General features: G+C 34.5%; 1 protein-coding gene across 2 annotated transcripts in view; it reads left to right on the top strand.

Annotated features, from left to right (window-relative positions):
- The window catches only part of ZDHHC17 (zDHHC palmitoyltransferase 17), a 65,925-nt gene that overhangs the window by 41,605 nt on the left and 5,935 nt on the right, over positions 1 to 18,385 (top strand). For both annotated transcript variants that reach the window (XR_015772460.1, XM_088054786.1), the window contains exons 8-15: positions 581 to 706; positions 1,931 to 2,073; positions 4,301 to 4,403; positions 10,986 to 11,108; positions 13,053 to 13,115; positions 14,266 to 14,359; positions 17,644 to 17,727; positions 18,123 to 18,280. Coding sequence is in view for 1 of the 2 variants with exons in the window: in XM_088054786.1 (XP_087910912.1) it covers positions 581 to 706; positions 1,931 to 2,073; positions 4,301 to 4,403; positions 10,986 to 11,108; positions 13,053 to 13,115; positions 14,266 to 14,359; positions 17,644 to 17,727; positions 18,123 to 18,280 (894 nt within the window). In the remaining variant the exon portion in view is untranslated. The remainder of the gene's footprint in view (positions 1 to 580; positions 707 to 1,930; positions 2,074 to 4,300; positions 4,404 to 10,985; positions 11,109 to 13,052; positions 13,116 to 14,265; positions 14,360 to 17,643; positions 17,728 to 18,122; positions 18,281 to 18,385) is intronic.

Below are 18,385 nucleotides of genomic sequence, written 5' to 3'. Positions count from 1 at the left end.
TTTATTCTTTCATGTTTTCTTCCTAGGACTTCCGTAACTGAAATGAACCTAAGAACATTAGGCTTGTAGAAAAAATAATCCTAGAAGCATTCTGTAATATTAGTAACTTCAGTCTGCCAAAAGGCAGAGGATTAACTAAGAAGTCAGGCTTTAGACTTGGGAGAGTTTCCATGATCCAGTGGGTCACGAGTTCTTATTCTTTGCTTGATTTCTGCTGCCTGTCAATAGCTGAGGGGGAAGCAGTCTTTCATTTACAGATTAGTAGACTGTGTGTAGAACAGTGGAACATAGATTTGTTCTCTGCCAAAGGCAACAATTTTTACTGTCAGGACATACATCTTGTCAGGATCATACATTTAATATGCGACTTGTCCATACTTCTATAGTTATGAGAGAGTTAAAACCAAAAGGAATGAATGATGTTTGGTGTCAAGTAAGCTGCAGAGCAAAAAGTATGCCAGGATGTAGTTAAACTGGTTTAAAATGTGTTGGTTTTAACAGCCAATCTTCTGTTTCAAAAGTGTTCAGAATACATTTTATTTCTTAAATTGGATGCTTCCCACATTTATACTCTTGACAGGGAGAATCACCACTTGATCTTGCAAAACAAAGGAAGAACGTTTGGATGATCAATCATCTACAAGAAGCAAGACAGGCAAAGGGGTATGATAGTCCGTCCTTTCTGAGAAAGCTAAAAGCAGATAAGGTAAGTAGTAGCTTCATACCTGTGTAAATCAATCTTATGGCTGCTCTTGGTTTGGGGACCTGTGTTTGTTTAAAAGAAGTTCAGGATTGTAGTTTCCCCACATTTAAGCTTTAAGCTTTTGTTATGATTAAAGTAATTGCAAAAGAAAAAAAAGTGCTTTATTTAGGGAAGGAGGAAATAAAACCCTGAGCTTCCATACACTTACTTTTAGTTTTTGTGCTAACTAAAAGAAAGTGTTAGGAAAGCATCAAGTGGTCTTGTATTGTTGGGGTTAGCCAGGATGTTTCAAAGCTAACTCTCAGGTAGCTGAGGAAAGAAGTATTTTGGGTATCCTAAACTGTGATCTCCTCTCTAATTATATATTGTTTATTGTTATTGTGTTGAATGAAAGAAGCAGTCAGTCTAAGCTGTATAAAATAATACATAAATCTCTAATGTGGAGTTCTTTCGCTTCTCAGAGTACTGTTTAATACTGCAGATAGGAAGAGGCTGTAGCTGAGGGTGTAATGGTTAACATACTGCTTTAGCATGAAGAACAGTCTTCCTGCCTATTGATTGATAATTTAAAAAGAGTTAATGTTTTCTTAGTATCCATCAACACTCAGGCAGAGTGATGTGATAGATATTAAGTGCTACCACTGATTTGTTACAAGTTCTTGAATTAAATATACATTGCATCAAGATGCTACAGTCTTGGCTTTAACCCTGTGGCACTAACTCTGCAGTGATTATTGACCTGAAGTGGTTTGTACATGTCACTGTGCTTTGATTATTTAGAAGGAGTTCAGTGCTGTCATCAGGAGTTGTATCCACACAGTGTAAGACAAAAAAGATCCTACCTTTCTTCATAGATGCTTCAGTCTGACTTAAAAACTTCGGTTACATGAGTAATAACATTTACTGACACTGTCATGTGCGGTGTGGCAGTTTATACACTTATGGATTCTTTAAGAAGGGTTAATGTTGCCTTGATTCTGGATTAGCAGCAAAGTTTCTAGAAGACAGTTCTGAAACAAAGTTAATGATTTGTAATATAATTTTAGAAGGGTTTATTTTCCTTGAAAATTTATTGGAGGTGTGTAAAGACAGGAAATGAGAAAGATTTATGAAGATTTATCCCTCACTGTCAAGTTTCCTGAAAATTTTAGTTTTCATCACGGTCCTGTTTATTATACAATCTGTTCCTGAAAATAGAGTTACTTACTGGTGTTTGTTTCTATATAGGAATTCCGTCAGAAGGTGATGCTGGGAACTCCTTTCCTAGTTATTTGGCTGGTTGGTTTTATAGCAGACCTAGACATTGATTCTTGGCTCATTAAAGGGCTGATGTATGGTGGCGTTTGGGCTATGGTACAGTTTCTTTCAAAGTAAGTGTTTTATTGGGACACTATCTGTTTAGTGTGCATGCAAGAAGTATTTTGCTGGCATCTTTATTGGATAGATAACCTTAAATTTCCATTTGTTGGAATTGGTTCTTATTTCTGCAAAAGATCTTGTGCACCTATAGTTCCTGTAATGCTCTGTTGTCTTGTGAAGCATGGAATTATCCTGGGTGAATACCACTGAGCTAACAGAAGCTAACAGCAGAAGAGAAATTCAGTCACTATCCAGAGGAGGGTGCTGAATGTCTGTCTACAAAGAGCTATCAGCATGAATATTGCAGAAAGCAGGCAATAGAAAAATTGCTATAAAGTAATAAAGACAATGTGCAAGTGTACTACTAAAACTGTTTTATTTTAATAATTTAAATGCACAAAGGTATCCAAAAAGATTTATGGAGAGAAATAAAGTCAGAATCAGATTTTGTAGCTTTTGGTTTTTTTTGGAAATTAGTGACTAAAGAAGAAGGCTGCTTTCTAGTAGTGTTTTTTGTACATCTAGTTACCCAATCATAGAGACTTGTAGTTGTATTTATGATTACTTTAAATGTCTGTAAATGCACCTACAAATACACACACACACACACACACACACACACACACGTGGTTATGTTCTAGTGTATTTTCAAGATCTGTTGACTACATCATCTCTCCTTTGCTTTTCATTGTCATGTGTGGCCAAGGTAGGAGAACTTGTTGTATCCCCATGCTTAGGAGCTTTCTGCTTTTCTGGGGTTGGATGTCATGTTTATTTAGGAACACTTGCTTCTCTTTTCTTTCTGTGCAAAGAAGGAAATACATCTGCTCCTTAAACCAAGCACAGAAGACTTTAGTGAACTTAGTAGACCAGGAGGGAAATGGAAGGTTATCAAATTTTTGCAGGATCTTGGAGATGATTTGTTTAGTCTTGTCACCTCTGAAGCTGTGCAATTTCCTGGCGTCCTCTACAAAAAAAATCAGTTTGTCAATGCAAATCCTCAACTGTGCCTCCTACAGAAAGAAAGGACAGGATTTCTTCCAATCTCTTAAGATCTGTGTTTTTGTCAAGTTTTATATTTTTGCCTAACTGACATGAGTTCAGAATTGACATCTTTATTTTCTCTTATATGTTGCTTAATGTTTAGTATAAATCCTTTTTTAAGTGTTTGACTTACTTGTATCCAGGTTTGACTTAAACTTGTGCTGTTATTCTAATAGTATTTTCTTTCCCTGTAGAATTTTAGCTAATCTGCTTGGCTGTGTTTTCCTCCCTACTTCGACATACACAAAAATGCACAGAAGTCACTGAAAGAAAGATTAGTGCAGAGTAACTACTGTGTGTCCAAATGTATATTCACTTATTATTCATCAAATGAGCTCATGATCCTTACAGGGTTTTCTCCAAAGACCTAAGGAACTTCCACTAGAGAAGAGAGAGATACTTTAAGGGAGTAAAAAAGTGAAATGGAAACTACTCCCTGCATATATTTGTGCCTGAGGCAGTCACCAACACAAAAAACAAAATGGATCAGTATCAGAATGTTTAGGCAAATTATGCAGAAATTTTATTTCAGGGAAGTTAGTTGGTTTGTCTCAACTGTATTCAGCTTTATTCAGAAGAGTCTTTAAAATGCTGAAGTGTAAAAAAGTGAAAATAATTCTGATTTTTTTTTTTAAGCAATGTAGCAGTATTTTATCTTAGAACTTGGCAAATGTAGTGATATATGGGAAATTAATTAGTCTGGATTGTTTTGGTTTTTTTTTTTCAACTTTTATTGGCAACTGTAGCAGAAGCAAAATATTGAATAATCTGAAATATTTCAAGTATATAGGGTGATAACAACAAGGTCTCTTAAGCTTTTTTCTTAGTGAAGTAATTTTAATGTGCAGTGGTCATTATATGGGTTTCCAAAATGTCTTTAGCACTGGAATCTCAAAACTTAATACAGTTTGCAGCCACTGTCCATGTTGCTAAGAATCTCACAGGTTCCTAACTGCTTTCACAGTGTAGTTTTAGCATGAGTATTTACTCATTCTGCCTGTCTTGGGAGGTTGAAAAAGGGAATTTCTCATGAACAGAAAAGTGAAGAAAATGTATTTATGGCATATTTTACAATATCCCATATAGTACATATTTTAATAGGAACAGTTTTCTTGAAGCAGTAGTTCAGGATTTTTAATAAATCAAATCCTTATAAATCAAAACTTACCATGTGACATTTTTCCTGCATTACAGGTCATTCTTTGATCACTCCATGCATAGTGCACTGCCTCTTGGAATATATTTGGCAACAAAATTCTGGATGTATGTGACGTGGTTCTTCTGGTTTTGGAATGATATCCTTTTTTGTGTACTGTAGCATTTTTTTCATGTTCATAGTATGACAAATTACACATCTATATCCTGCATATAACAGTAAGTAAACTAATAAAAATTTGAAAAAGGGAATCGCCACTAAACATTGCTTTCTATATTAATGGTAATTATTTTATTGCTTTAAAAATGTGCATGCTATTGCTGTGCTTTGGTAAGTAAAAGATTTTCCTCAAAATTTACTTACAGTAGTCTGCAGAATTTCCTGTGCTTTACCAACTTCTTATGTGGAAGAAATGTTAGCAACTTTGTAAAATATTCTCTGGCTGTGAGGTACACAATGTAATTGACTGCATTTTTTAGATACTGTTCTGAAAACCAGTAGGCTGCTTCATGGTCTGTCTCAATTCCACTGGAATTGGTTTCATAGTTAAATCTTCCTAAAGATTTTGGAAATTCCATTTTGTACAAACTTCACATACATTTCATAACTGTATTTTCAGTTATTTTGAAAATACATGTATTAACAATACTAGATTATAGAGATTCACTATATTACTATATTTTTGTGGTTTTGATTGTCTAGATATGAATTTATCTTACTCATGGAGGGAGAAATTGATTCAGAGTTAGTGGGGAATGTTAATTTTCCATGGCAAGGAAATAGAATCAAATTTTTAAACAACTTTCTTCGGTACTGTAATTTCAGTAGCCAAGAAAACAAACTAGAAATTCAATGTTTAATACAGTTCTTATAGTTGTAAATGATTGAAATTAATTTTATGAGGATGTTGATTTGGCTTTTTTAGAAACTGGTTTTCTTTTTCTCCTGAAAGGAATTGCTATGAAATAGGATAGTGGCAGTGCTTTTGTTTTGGCATCTTCTTGATTGTTCTGCAAGCCTAACTAAATCATCTGTGTATTTTTGGGTTAAATAGCTTGAAGTTTGGCGTAGTTTTTTAAAAATCATAGAATAATCTTAATTGTTCACTAGATGTATAGACAATTACCCTAATAAAATCTGACTTCAGAATGTTAATAAAATGCTGTCCTGCTTCTGTCCCAAGCTGGTGTCTCATAACCTTTGTAAATACACATAAGTAGTGGTCTAAGACCTTCAGTTACTAATTACTTTCATTAGAGCTGACACAATTCTCTGACAAGCAGTTTTAGAGACCAAGTGCTTGGGGCCGTCTTCCTTTAATTGGTGATTTTTAATTGGAAGTCTTTGTAATAAGATTCTAAATTCATTCTTCTTCTGGAAAATTGCCCTGTAGCTTTATTGCTAGAAGGAAATTGCATTCCTCCTCTATTTTCATAGCATGAGGCACAGCATTGTGGTTGGATGAAGGATTCCTGTATTTTTACAGCTTTATGTGATTGCTTACAGCAGACTAGAGTACTGCTTTATATTTTGTAATGTTCAAGTGATAAATCATGTCCTGGTAGTTTTCACAAATTCAGACTGTCTTTTACTTGGGGAAGAGAATTTTTAACCTCAAACAACTATCAGGAATTGCCTTACTGGAACTTTATATTATAAATAATATAAAGACCTTAATTGCTGCAAGTGAAACTTTAATACGTAGGTGTTTGGTAAGAATTTTCTTTTCTTTAGAATTTTCTTTCTGTAGATTTGTTGAAGGTGTGTGGAAGATCATCAACTCGTGTGTTTAATCCTAATGGGACAGAAAAGGGCAGTTAATGCAATATATCATAAAGTAAAATAAAATCAAGGATTTGCAGTGCATTTTCTTGAATTTAGGTGTGGTCACGTGAAAAATAAATCTCAAAATTCTAAGGTTTAATTATGTGTCTTTCCAAAAGCCAATATTGAAAATGTACTGAATTTTTTGTAAATGTTTCTATTCTATTGGATTTTTCTCAGCAGCTTCTGAGTCTGGTGTATCTGATAAATTAGAAATCCTGTTCTTGCAGGGAATGAGGAATATGATCTGTGCATTTTTATGACTATATATGAGTTTATGGTCCTATGCCTCCCTGCCACTGTTTTGTTGCATCCTGTAACTATATTTTGCCTATAACAAAGGATGGTTATGTCTTGCTCCATTAGTGAATTCTAGTTTTCTAGTGTTTGCAGAGTAGGAGCAAAAATGCCCTCAAAAATCCTACACAAAAGTCACTATGTTTTAGTTTAGTTCTATTTTTAAAAGAAAAGAAAATTATTTAAAATTACACTTTTAATAATGTGAGGTTAGAATTTCACATTTCATTCTTTTTCATTAGTATTTATATGTAGAACATTCTCTTGTGTCCTGTAAATGTCCTACCAAGATTATATCTCAGTTGTTCATGCAGTCTTTTCAGTTCCAGCTGAACAAATACTGCTTGTTATATCAAAAGGTTCTTACACTGCTCTGTTTTTCTAAGATGTCAGTTTGCTGTAACCCAAAGTATTCACGGTGGTCTTTTTTGTTTCTTCTGCTTCCATTTGATACAAATGGGAGTGTGCAGTTTTAATTAAGCAAGCTTTATTGCTGTCTCATCCTATTTGCAATGCTGAGATTATGAGATAAGGTAATTTGTATTTTTTAAAATAATTTTTCATTAACTAATACTGTATTGATTATGTCATTTCAAATATACTTCACCAATTGATGGGGTCCGGCTTAAAGAACACAAACATTGTACACTTCTTCAGTTAGGGATAATTTCAAAACTGGGTGTAAGAGAATTCATGATGATTTTTATTCTCCCACAAAACTGATACAATTGCATAGGTTTTAAAAAACTGTAACAAGCTAATTAGTACAGTCAAGCAGTTAAAAAAATTATTACCAAATCTTAGTTTCAGTAAAAGAGCACAAAGTCTTCATGCAGAAAAAAAGAAGTCAGCAGTCATCTTACTGCAGGAACCAAAGACCCCAAAAATCCAGACTCTGGGCCAAGTTGTCCAGAATTTCTGTTCCCATGTCTAAATACTTTCCCTAAAATTTAAAAAAAAAAAAAAAAAATTAAAAAAAATAATTCTGGCATGGAGGAGATATGCTAACTGAGTTTATTTGCAAGCTAAGGGATTCTTTTATGTCAGATAGAAAAGAAGGTAAGGAAGAGGGCTTTTGCAGAGCTTCAGTTAATTACAAACTGACTTTGTCTAATAAATGTCTAGTCAAATGAGGCTTCTCATATAGCTGTCTGCTGTGACCTGCCTGGACTCTTAGATCCAGATGTACGGCTCTTATAAATTGGGGATTTGGAGAAGCTTTCTTACAAGGAAAGGCTGAGGGAGTTGGGCCTGTTGACACTCAAGAGGAGATGACTGAGAGGAGACTTCATCAATGTCTGTAAGAATCTGAAGGGAGGGTGTCAGAGGATATTTCCAGACTCTTCCTAATTGTGCAAAGCAATAGGACAAGAGGCAGTGGGCAGAACCTGATGCACAGCAAGTTCCACCTGAATATGAAAAGGAGCTTCTTTACTGTGAGGGTGAGCATACACTGGAACAGATTGCTCGGAGAGGTTCTGGAGTCTCCCCTCACTGGAGTTATTCCAGAATTGTGGACACAACCCTGTGCTGTGTGCCCTGGTATGACACTGCTTGAGCAGGAAGGTGGGACCAGATGATCCACTGTGGTCTCTTCCAGCCTGACACATTCTGTGATGCTATGATTCTGTGAATTAGCAGGTTTATTAGCATATATTTGATCTCTGACAGCTTACACTGGCTGCAGATTTTTCTGTGTAGGAGAAAAAGATTTTTGGTTAGTGAAAAGGGCACATCTGGGTCTATAATGTGCATTTTGGTTTGATTTCAGACTTGCATGATGCCTGATAGCAGGAAGCTGCATGTATTTGGGGCCTTTTAAATGGACTACAGTTCACGATGAAAAATTAACTTATCCCATGTTTACCTGACTTAGGGGTTGTGTGGTGCTTGTTTGATTTTAATCTTCTTTTTAATGAGATGACCTTTTTCATTCCAGTTCCTGGAATAATTTTCAGCATCTTATACTTTTTTTAATAATGAAAGGATGTTGATCAGGACTAAAAGTAGGAAGTGTTTTGGGGGTGTTTCTGCTTTGTGTCTCAATGAAAACTGGGGAAACTGCATAAAAGGAGCAAATTGGTGGCAAGGCCGGAGGTGTGAATACCTGATATATTATGCATTTTGCAACCCTTAGTAATATAGTAATGTACTTTTTCCTTGTGTAGCTGTAAATGAGTATGTTACCAAAAAGAGACACTGTCTCTAGAGAACTAATTCCCTAATCTGAAGCTATTGCAAACCAACAAAGGTTTCTTACATGTGAAGAGTTTTGAGACATGTCTCAAGTTGCTGAGATCTCTTTCAAAGTAAACTTCAGGGGGAAGTTCAGCATAATTTTAGATACCTCTTGGTGTGGGCATCTGTATTGAAGATTAAACATTCTTCATAGCCAGTGACAAAACTGTAACCACTTGTAAGCCTCTGTTTCACTTACATAATTTAAATAGCTTGAAACTGAAGATGAGATTGGACATGGCTTTTTTCCTTCATGATGTCTGTGAAGCCATACTGAATGATTTAAAGTGGGTGAGACGAGTCCTACAGCTGAAGTTGCTTATCTACATCACATGCTGGAAATACCCTGGAGAAGAAAACTTTTTAATTCTCCTGTAGTCTCCCAGCTCTAGCACAGAAGTCTTTTATCTGCCATTTTTTACACTGTCAGCACTGCACTCATCTGATACCACCATGATAAAAGGACAGGGAAGACAGGCTTTGTGGAGCATCTCTTACGTTCTCTCTGTATTTGTGGGAGTAAAATGGGGGAGGAGTAAGTTGACACAATGGACAGCTGCTTTGTTACAGGTTATCCAAATTTACGTTAGTAAAAAAACAATTCTAGTAGAAAAGCATTAAGGTTATAAAAACCCTCTTAGTCTTTTCTCACATCTCTTTTAAAAGTCTAGACATGACGTATGGTATGGGTCATAAAATTGGTTCCAGTTGTACCTTTATTGTTTGTAATGGTTGTCTGATTAAGGTACATTTAATGGAAAACTACCTTTCACTGTTGTAAGGAACCCAGCGATTTTTTTAGTATTCTAAAGAAAATGTAGTCTCTCTCTAGCTGAGCAATTCAGTTGCACCAGTTTATTCTTGGCATCAGGTAGCTTTTGAAAAAAAAAATAGGAAGAACTTGGATTGTATGAATTTTGAAGTCAGAGCTTTTCATCTCTAATGTATAAAATAGAACCATAACTGTTTAGGTTACAGTATAGTTGATGTTTTTTACCCCCCAAGTTATAAACTTGCAGGAAACATCTTGTTACTGAAAAGATTAATTGCCTTTAGTAAGCTGATACTAACATTCAACTATATAAGATATATTATGAAAATTTTAATTTAACTTGCCAATATTTTTTATTAGAAATTCACAGCAAATTCCTTGCCCCAATAGAAGAAAAACAAATTATTTGGGATACACTTCAGATAAACAACCAGACTTCCTTAGCATTTTAGAAATCAAAGAGGACTGCTTGTATTTGTTTGTATTTCAGGGTTCTTTTGCATTGCAAGCTATTTAGATCTGAATGTATCTAAGTTTCTCAAAATACAGTGTAATTTGGGTGTGTAGTGCTTTCTGCCTGAGTACTAGGTGTCCTTTTTGTTTGGATAATGCTGTAGAGGCTGCCACCACAGATTTGTCAAGCAGGGCATCTTCTTACAACTGCCATCTTTATAACTGGCAGCTGACAGAAGGTGTCTTTAGTCAGTTTTGTTAGGTCTTTTGTAGGTTTATGAGAATAAATAATTTTCCTTTTGTGGAAGAGAAACATCTGAAGTATTTGGCTTTTCAACATCACTGCTAAAAATGTTTTAATTCTCTGAAGAAATGTCATGTGCTGTAAGACTAGCATGTTACATGGCAAGGCATTGAATGCAGGAAATGTATTTTAAAACAAATGGTTATTTTCTGTCTTTATGGTAAGTGATTTTATCAACACTAACAGAGAATAATAAATCCTGTGGTGTTTTAAGTATTAGACATATTAGTATGTTAAAAATAACTTTCAGTGATGCAAAATATGTGTTTTGCCTTATTACAGGACCCCAGGTTTCAGACAGTACCTTTCTTGGAGATAAGTGGTGTTGGGACATGATTGCCATGCAACAGTGGCCATTACAGCAAAATTCCATCTATGGCTAGAAACAGCCCGTCCTGTGATATCACAGGAATGTCAAGCCACTGAAGACATAGGCACTCAAATGTCTGTCTTATAAATAGAACTCCAAAATGTTTATTCTGAAAACAGGAAATAGTTATTAAGAAGAGAAATTTAATGGGATTTAATTTAATTAAAAGGAAAAGAGTTACAAAAACAGAACTGTTGTTATTGATCTTTTAGAAGGATAAATGGTTTAGAAATACCTTATGGAATAGATGATTCTTAAAAGTAAGTGTTAAAGGTTGAGCAATGGAAAATGCTGAGTACTAAGCTAGTTCTTACAGCAATGCTGAATTTTTATTAATTCTGAAGACAGTGACTCAAGGGCATTAGTAAAATATGAATTTAGTTAAATTTTATTTCAGAATTATCAGTGAGAATGTTCAAGAGGAAATTCAGTTTTACACTTGAGATTCCTTGACTGTAAACACATCTAAATTTTTTCTTTATACATCTTCCGTTCCTTGCTAATAGTGTTGCACTTTTCTACAATTTTGGAAAATCCTGGAAGTCTGATCCAGGAATCATCAAAGCCACGGAAGAACAAAAGAAAAAGGTAAAGCCAAGAGATACAAACTTGTTCTTCAACAGCCTTCCATCAGCTGATCAGAGTAGCTAATTTGCTGTTCAGTACATTACATTTCAGTAAGTTGTATAAGGTTTAAAATGTTGAAAAGCCTTCAAGATTTTTTTTATTTAACATGTGGAATGCATTTCAAGTCTTACCTGGTGCAAAATTGCATATTGGTCATATTGAGGAGCAAAATAAAATTGTAACTTGAATTTTCAATTTTAAAAGTTTAAAAAGCAGTTAAGTGAAAAAGAAAATGCGAAGTTTCAGACTTTTGCCCTACTGAAACAAAAAGCCATTATGGAAAAAGTGTTAGTTAATTTTCTGAAAACTTTCCAGACTTTTAAGCACCTCTATTTTTCTTTACTTTTGTATCTAAAAGTATTATACTGACAAACATTTTGAGGCTAAAACAGCCAAAACCCCAAGAAGTTTGGGACTGGCTTTTATTTTGGTATAAATGTCAGAGAAAATGAGTGATCTACTGATATCTAAGATATTGTATCATTATTAGCATCTCATATTTTTAATCAAGTGCATTGTTTCCAGAAGCCAAACTGAGCATTGAATATGCCAAAACTTGGCAAGCAGCAAAAGTGTTTGGTTTTGTTTAAGTTTTCTGGAAGCCAGCATTCCACCTAAAATGAACTTTGAGCTTCTACTTCATGGTTATTTGGGAAAAGACCTGTGTGGATCAAGATCAGGCCACTTGGAGTTATATTCTTGTGTAGGAATGAAAATATAATAGCCATTAAAAGGATAGTGTAGATAAAATGATTTTTGTATTCTGCAGTAGGTTATAGATGAGTTCTTAATCAATGTGCAGATTTGGATTTACTCTGAAAATTCCATTTCTGTTATTGCTAGTTTCCCAACTAAATTCTTTTCTTTCAACTGGACTAAATTATATAGAGTAGTCAACTATGACACTTTGGATTGGATTCAGCAAATTGCACAAATATGCAGTTTATTTGATCTACGTGCTTAAGTTAGGCAAGCGTGATTCCAAAAGCTGTGTTGAACTGGGCAGGAATTGCAAAATGCAACTTACTGAGGCAGATGCATATGGCTGTGAGCGTTTCAGATTTCTTACATTGCAGCTAACCACATGGTAAAATGTTCTGTTACCAGGGGTATGAGCCGCTGTAGGATGTGTGTTACCTTCATGCAGTGTAGCACTTCCCATTTTCATGTTTTGTCTTCAAATATTTAATGCTGAGTTAGCCTTTATCTTTGAAATAACTAAGAAAATTATTTTCGTTTCAGATGACCATGTTAAGTATGTTTAGCAATGTTTAGTAAGCAAAAATCTCAGATGTTTGTTGTTTTAATATGTCATATCCTTTCTCTTGTGTTACAAAATAACCCAAATCCCTCTTAAAGCGAATGAAGAAATAAGTAAATTTTTTCTATGGTTCAGAAGCATAGAAGGTTTACAAAGCACAATGATGTGGATCTAACTGAAGTGATCCTGGGTCTGCACTTACATTTACAAGTTATTCCTCTGCTCTTGCTCGGTTCTCTTCTACTGAGGTTTGGGATTTTGCTTGTGGACAATACTGAACTCCAGTGTTGAGTGTCAGACCATGCACATTCCTGTTTGCATCCTTTCCTTTGTCTGTAGTGAATGTAGCGTTACATTCCCACTGAAATCAGAGAGACTAATTATGAAATTGTCCAGGTAATCAAAAGTCACACCAGCAGCACTGAATTCACAGTATCTGACTAGGAGTAAGTATAAACTAGAATTAATTTAAAAGTAAATATGCATATTGGTTTAAGAAAGTAGATTCAAAATCAGTTTCATCTGAATTGAATTTGTTCCTGTCTGTAGAAAGTACCTGAAATAAAGGGCTCACAGCCACAGGTCTGAAAATGCTTGTCACCATTAGTTTATATGCTAAACTATAATTTTTGTTTTTCCTGCAGACAATAGTAGAACTTGCAGAGACAGGAAGTCTGGACCTCAGTATATTCTGCAGTACTTGCTTGGTAGTATATTTTTTAATCAATTTCACCACTGATTTTTTTTTTCCTTTAATGCTAAGCCAAAATTAGTGTTCCTGTAATGAATACATATTTGGCCTTATTATTGCAGTTTCAAAGGCAGAATTTATTTGTACTATTTAATCTAACCAGTGTTTTCAAAAAAAAAAAAAAATGCAACAGTGAGAGGAGAAAAATTTTTTGTTATGGAAATAACTTGCCAATATCAAAATTCCGGTATCCGGTATGTCTACCACGTTGGTTGGTTATACACTAGCAAGTTATAAAAATCACACTTGACATTCCACTACCTCCATAACTTGCAGTAAAATTATGTTGTGCCTAATTAAAATTATGTAAAATATTTTTTTCAAAAAATCAAGTGTTTCTCTATCTGGGAATAGTCAAGAGGGGAGAAAAAAATTAATTTTTGTAAAGCAAATATGCCATGTCTTTTCTTTGGAAGTCAGCTAGCAAACACAAAATGCTCAAGTGTATCAGTGTTAACACTGCCAAGCTCTGATGTATGTGAAACATGAATGATGTTTGTATCTCCAAATTTGAAGCTGGAAAATTGTATACAGATGTAACACCTTAAAAATTATGTGTTTGTATATACATATATATCTCAGACCACTTATTTTAAGACATAACCTTCCAAGAAAAATTTTTGGGAGTAATTTAGCATTTCAAGTTTCATCGAATTCTGCTTGTTGAGTCATATTTCTGTCTTTAGAAAATAACCTGAAAATTTTATGTTAGAGCTCGGTTACAAACCACACAGAATCGTGGAACTCAAGCTCAATCTTTTTTTTTAATTGTTAAAAGCTGAAATTATGCTGGTTGAAATGAGCAGTACAAAGCTCAATAGCTGGAGGTGATAGAAGAAGTTTGTATTAAAAAAAGTAATTCTTTGTATAAGAAAAATAATGTGAAAATCATTTCAGTGCAGTTGTACTGATGTTTGTGTTGAACAGTGTGTAGATTAAGCTAAATAGATAGGATTGCCTTAAGAATTACTTCAAGTTTTAAGTTTTCTGAGGAATTAACAACACGTCAATTAATTTACATTTAAATTGAGGGCTTGTGTTTTCTTCTGTTTAAAATATATCAGGGTAAGTTGCTTTTCTAAACAAATGTTTATTATCCTTTACAGATACGGAAGCCAGTGAGGTCCAAACACTGTGGTGTTTGCAATCGCTGTATAGCGAAGTTCGATCACCACTGCCCGTGGGTGGGGAACTGTGTAGGTGAGTTACTTGCCAAAATGCTCTGCAAGGTTTTCGCTGTTCTCATTTCACAGTGGGAGTGACTTGGCTTCTTAAGGAAGGCTTTTCAATATTGAGCTTAATTCTTTTTCTAAACGTGATTCTCTACATTGTTCTCATTTGTATTTTCTCTAATATGCCCATCCTCAAAACTGTTCTGTGTCTAATTCAATTTGCTACATATGTATTTTTATTGACATAAAGTTTAGTCATGAAAAGATGCGAAACTTAACTGCTGAAAAGGCATGTGCCAATTCCACAAGTGATTATTATCTGTTACATGAGCCAGAAATTTTAATTTAGACCAATAATATTTAGTGATTTATTGGTGAAATGTACATATTTGAAATTTTCATGATTATAGAAGTTAGATACAGAATTACTTCCTAATGAGGTATTCTCCTCTTCTGGACCATCCAGGTTGTCTTTTGTTCTCCCCAGTGATAATGAAATGAATGGATGTAGAGTAGAAATAAAGTCTCTAAATGCTGCTATTCCCAGTCATACCTTTTGAGAAACTTATTTGAAACCCATTATTATGCAGGGAGCACTGAAGACCTCTCAGCTAGGAAATGAGTGCAGCTTGCTTCACATGTTTAATTTTTTAGGACACAAGTAGAGGTAACTTTAATCTTGGGGAGGAATTAAGACCTGGCTTCACTGACAGTTAACAGTTCATAAATGCTTCATTGTAGTCCTTTCAAGTAGATAAAATAATAACTAATCAGAATAGTTTGGTCTGAAAATCAAGAGTAAAATAGTTGATCCTGGCATTTAAATTGTAATAGAACATCTTTGAAGTCTCATTGACATCAGCTTATATCACCCCCTTATGTTTTAAGTTTCCTGCAGATGTTACTGTGAGATACTTTTGGTTTATATTTTAGATGTTTCACAATGAAAAACTAAGAAAATATTAATTCAGACAGGCAGGGGAGCATGGGCTTAGGTTTTGCAAGAGTACTGAGGAGTACCTGTCGATGGGACAGAGAGACACAGTATTTTAATCCGTAACTGGAAAAATTCCTAAAAACAAATGGGGGAGGAAAGATCTTTGTGTGTATTGAGAGAGTCTCTGAGTGATGGGATTAGGGTAGGTGGAGGAAATGGATTTCAAGTAACGGTGATGATGGAAAAGTAGAATCTGTCTTTTAGTGGTGGTGTACAGAGTGGAGAAGCTGGAGGTAAAACTAAACATTAGGGGCCTTGAAATTATGCTGGGAGAAACCATTAGAAATCTCAGTATGGGAGCTGGAGCTGAACCAGAGGAAGTGATAGTCTGAAGAACCTTATATGGCTTCTTTGTCTCAGATTGGTACGTGGTCACTCTAAGCATGGGATTGCAAGACAATCCATTCTTAAAACAGCATTTGTGGTATGCTTGCCAAAAAGGGAAACATGAATCATGCCTTTCTGGAAAGGTGGAATTTGGATGTGTGTGGAATGTGTTAAAAGGATAAGAATGTTGCTAAAGATAGGACTGAGAAATCTTGTAGGAGTGTTTGCAGACACCCTAAAATAAGTCCTTTAGGGATAAAACTTGGCACATAAAGAGACTTAGAATATTTTTGCCATTTTGAAGAAGTTGACAAAAAGTGGAGATTATAATAAAATAAATGAAATTAATATAAAAATTATTAATATAATGAATATAAAAAATAAATTAATTGGCAACTAGGGCAAATTGTTTTCCTCAAGATTTTAGTTAAAATACAGAAAACAAGTCTCTAGAAATTATTGTATTTATCCTCTAAATAGAGTAGCAAAATGGCAGTATCAAAATAGGAGTATCACAAATTTTTTATTTTAACTGCAAAGGATGACTCTATTCCTGCCAATCCAGGAGGTGACTGTGGAGCACAGTACTGTGTTTTGCCTAATACATTTTCTCCAGTTTATTTTTCCACAGATGTTTTTTAATTTTTAACTGCTATCAAGATTGTACTATTAAATTTATAGTTTTAAATGCTACACCTATGTTTTTACTTCACACATATGGTGGCAGAATTTGGTTTAGTATCATTAAAGATGTTGCTGAAAGAAGCATCCCATCAGATGCCTCTCAGATGGACTTCTAGGTCACTGCTTAACATCTATGTTCTTTATAGAGTTTATTTTCAGAAACTTAACAGAAATTTAGAATGTAAATGAAAGCGATACCTTATGGACATTCCCAACACTTTCTCATATGCCCTCAGGTGATTGAAGGCAATATTACAATGTAATTTTGTGGTTTTGGGAACTTGTTTGATTTTCAAAGAAGTGTCTTATGTTTAGACTAGCTTGTGTTATATGTTTTTCCTCATCTCTTATTTATACAGTCTTTCAGCTCACTTGCGAAAAGCACTTGATTATTTTCTGCCTCCAGAGGATGCTCTTGTTTTAGCAGGGAAAACATTTGACATAATAAAGAAGTAAATGCTGTGCTGGTAAATGATGACAGCCAAATCTTTTGTAGCCCATTATCATCTCTGTGGGTTTAGTTTACAGCCTGGAGCTGTTGGAAGGTTGCAACACTGGACATATTTTACAAACAGAAGGAAGGCTGAGTACTTCAGAATTATGATGTACTCTCATAAGAGGCATATTTTTAGCTTTACTACTGTTAAAAATAGATCAGTCTTTTAGTAACTGAATTTTCTTGCATTAGAATTCTAAGGCAGAGTTGTTTTCATCCCATTCTTTGTTGTAGCTAGGTTCTTAGGCCTTGTCTGTTCAGTTACAGGCATTTGTTTTACAAGTTTTACTAGATATCTTATTTTTAGCTAGCTTCATCAAGCATCCAAACGTAAGACATGAGTTAGCTTATTATCAAGAAAGGCTGCATATTTGTTTATATTTCTATTACTTTTAAGAAAGTGAACTCTGCAGTTTGATGGTTTTTCAGTGGCTTTAAAAAAAATACTGACTAATGTGTAATTCCTGGCTGTTAAGGACTCTGCAACAACTGTCACCAACATTGTTCTAAATATTGTCTATCAATAATTTTAGTAGTTCATGAAAGAGGTTACAAATGAATTAGTGAATTTGCAGTTGTAATGTGACAGAAAATTCAAGTTGCTTTGTTGTCTGAGAAATAAAAGAAAAATCATAAGTAAACCAGCTAATTTCACTGTCTTGAAGTTATAGTGGATTAATATTGTAGAGTAGTGTTTCTATGTTCAATAATAAACAGTACTGCTAAGTAAGCAATTAAACTTCCTGGCATAATGTTGTCATTCTGCTGCTGAAAGTGAAGTAATTTGGTCCCTGTTTTGCAACTTTAGGAGCAGGGAACCATCGCTATTTTATGGGATACCTGTTCTTCCTGCTTTTTATGATCTGCTGGATGATCTATGGATGTATCTCTTGTGAGTAAATGTGATTTTTTTTGGCTTTTTTCTTCAATTGCTTCTATATACTTTATCTTCTTGTATTTTTATAGATTTTTATAAATCTTTGCCTTATCAGAGTTTTGTGGTTTTATCCTGGAATTGAGCTGCGCGTTAATTTTTGACTGTATTATGTATTTTAATTTAGAAGATGTTTTTCTTGTCCTAGATCTTTATTTCTTCATCACAGACAAGTATGTGCATGTGTCCTGTATTCAAGGAGTTAGGAAAGGAAGAGAGAGCAAGTAAAGCTCTTCTGGCACTTGTAGTTTTCTTACTTAACTGAATGCATTCTAATGTGGGTATTATATGTTGCTGTACAATAAACATACCTTAAATCTTCCTTATATTTTTTGACTTTTTTTTTCCACTAGACTGGGGTTTCCACTGTGAGACAAGTTACGCAAAGGATGGATTTTGGACCTATGTTACACAGATTGCTACCTGTTCTCCGTGGATGTTTTGGATGTTTCTAAACAGTGTGTTTCACTTCATGTGGGTGGCTGTGTTACTGATGTGTCAGATGTATCAGGTATGGAAGAGCATTTCACTCAAAATGCTATGTCTTGAGAGTGTTATAACAATATCAAATAGTTCTGTCATTTAAATTTTCACATCCGTTGTGCTAGACAAAGTG

Source organism: Pseudopodoces humilis, chromosome 5 (assembly GCF_049639895.1).
Source record: "Pseudopodoces humilis isolate 2021_Gansu_Grassland_sample_001 chromosome 5, ASM4963989v1, whole genome shotgun sequence".
NCBI classification, from domain to species: Eukaryota; Metazoa; Chordata; class Aves; order Passeriformes; family Paridae; genus Pseudopodoces; species Pseudopodoces humilis.
Note: the sequence above shows the minus strand (reverse complement) of the source record. Positions and strands in the feature narration are given on the sequence as shown.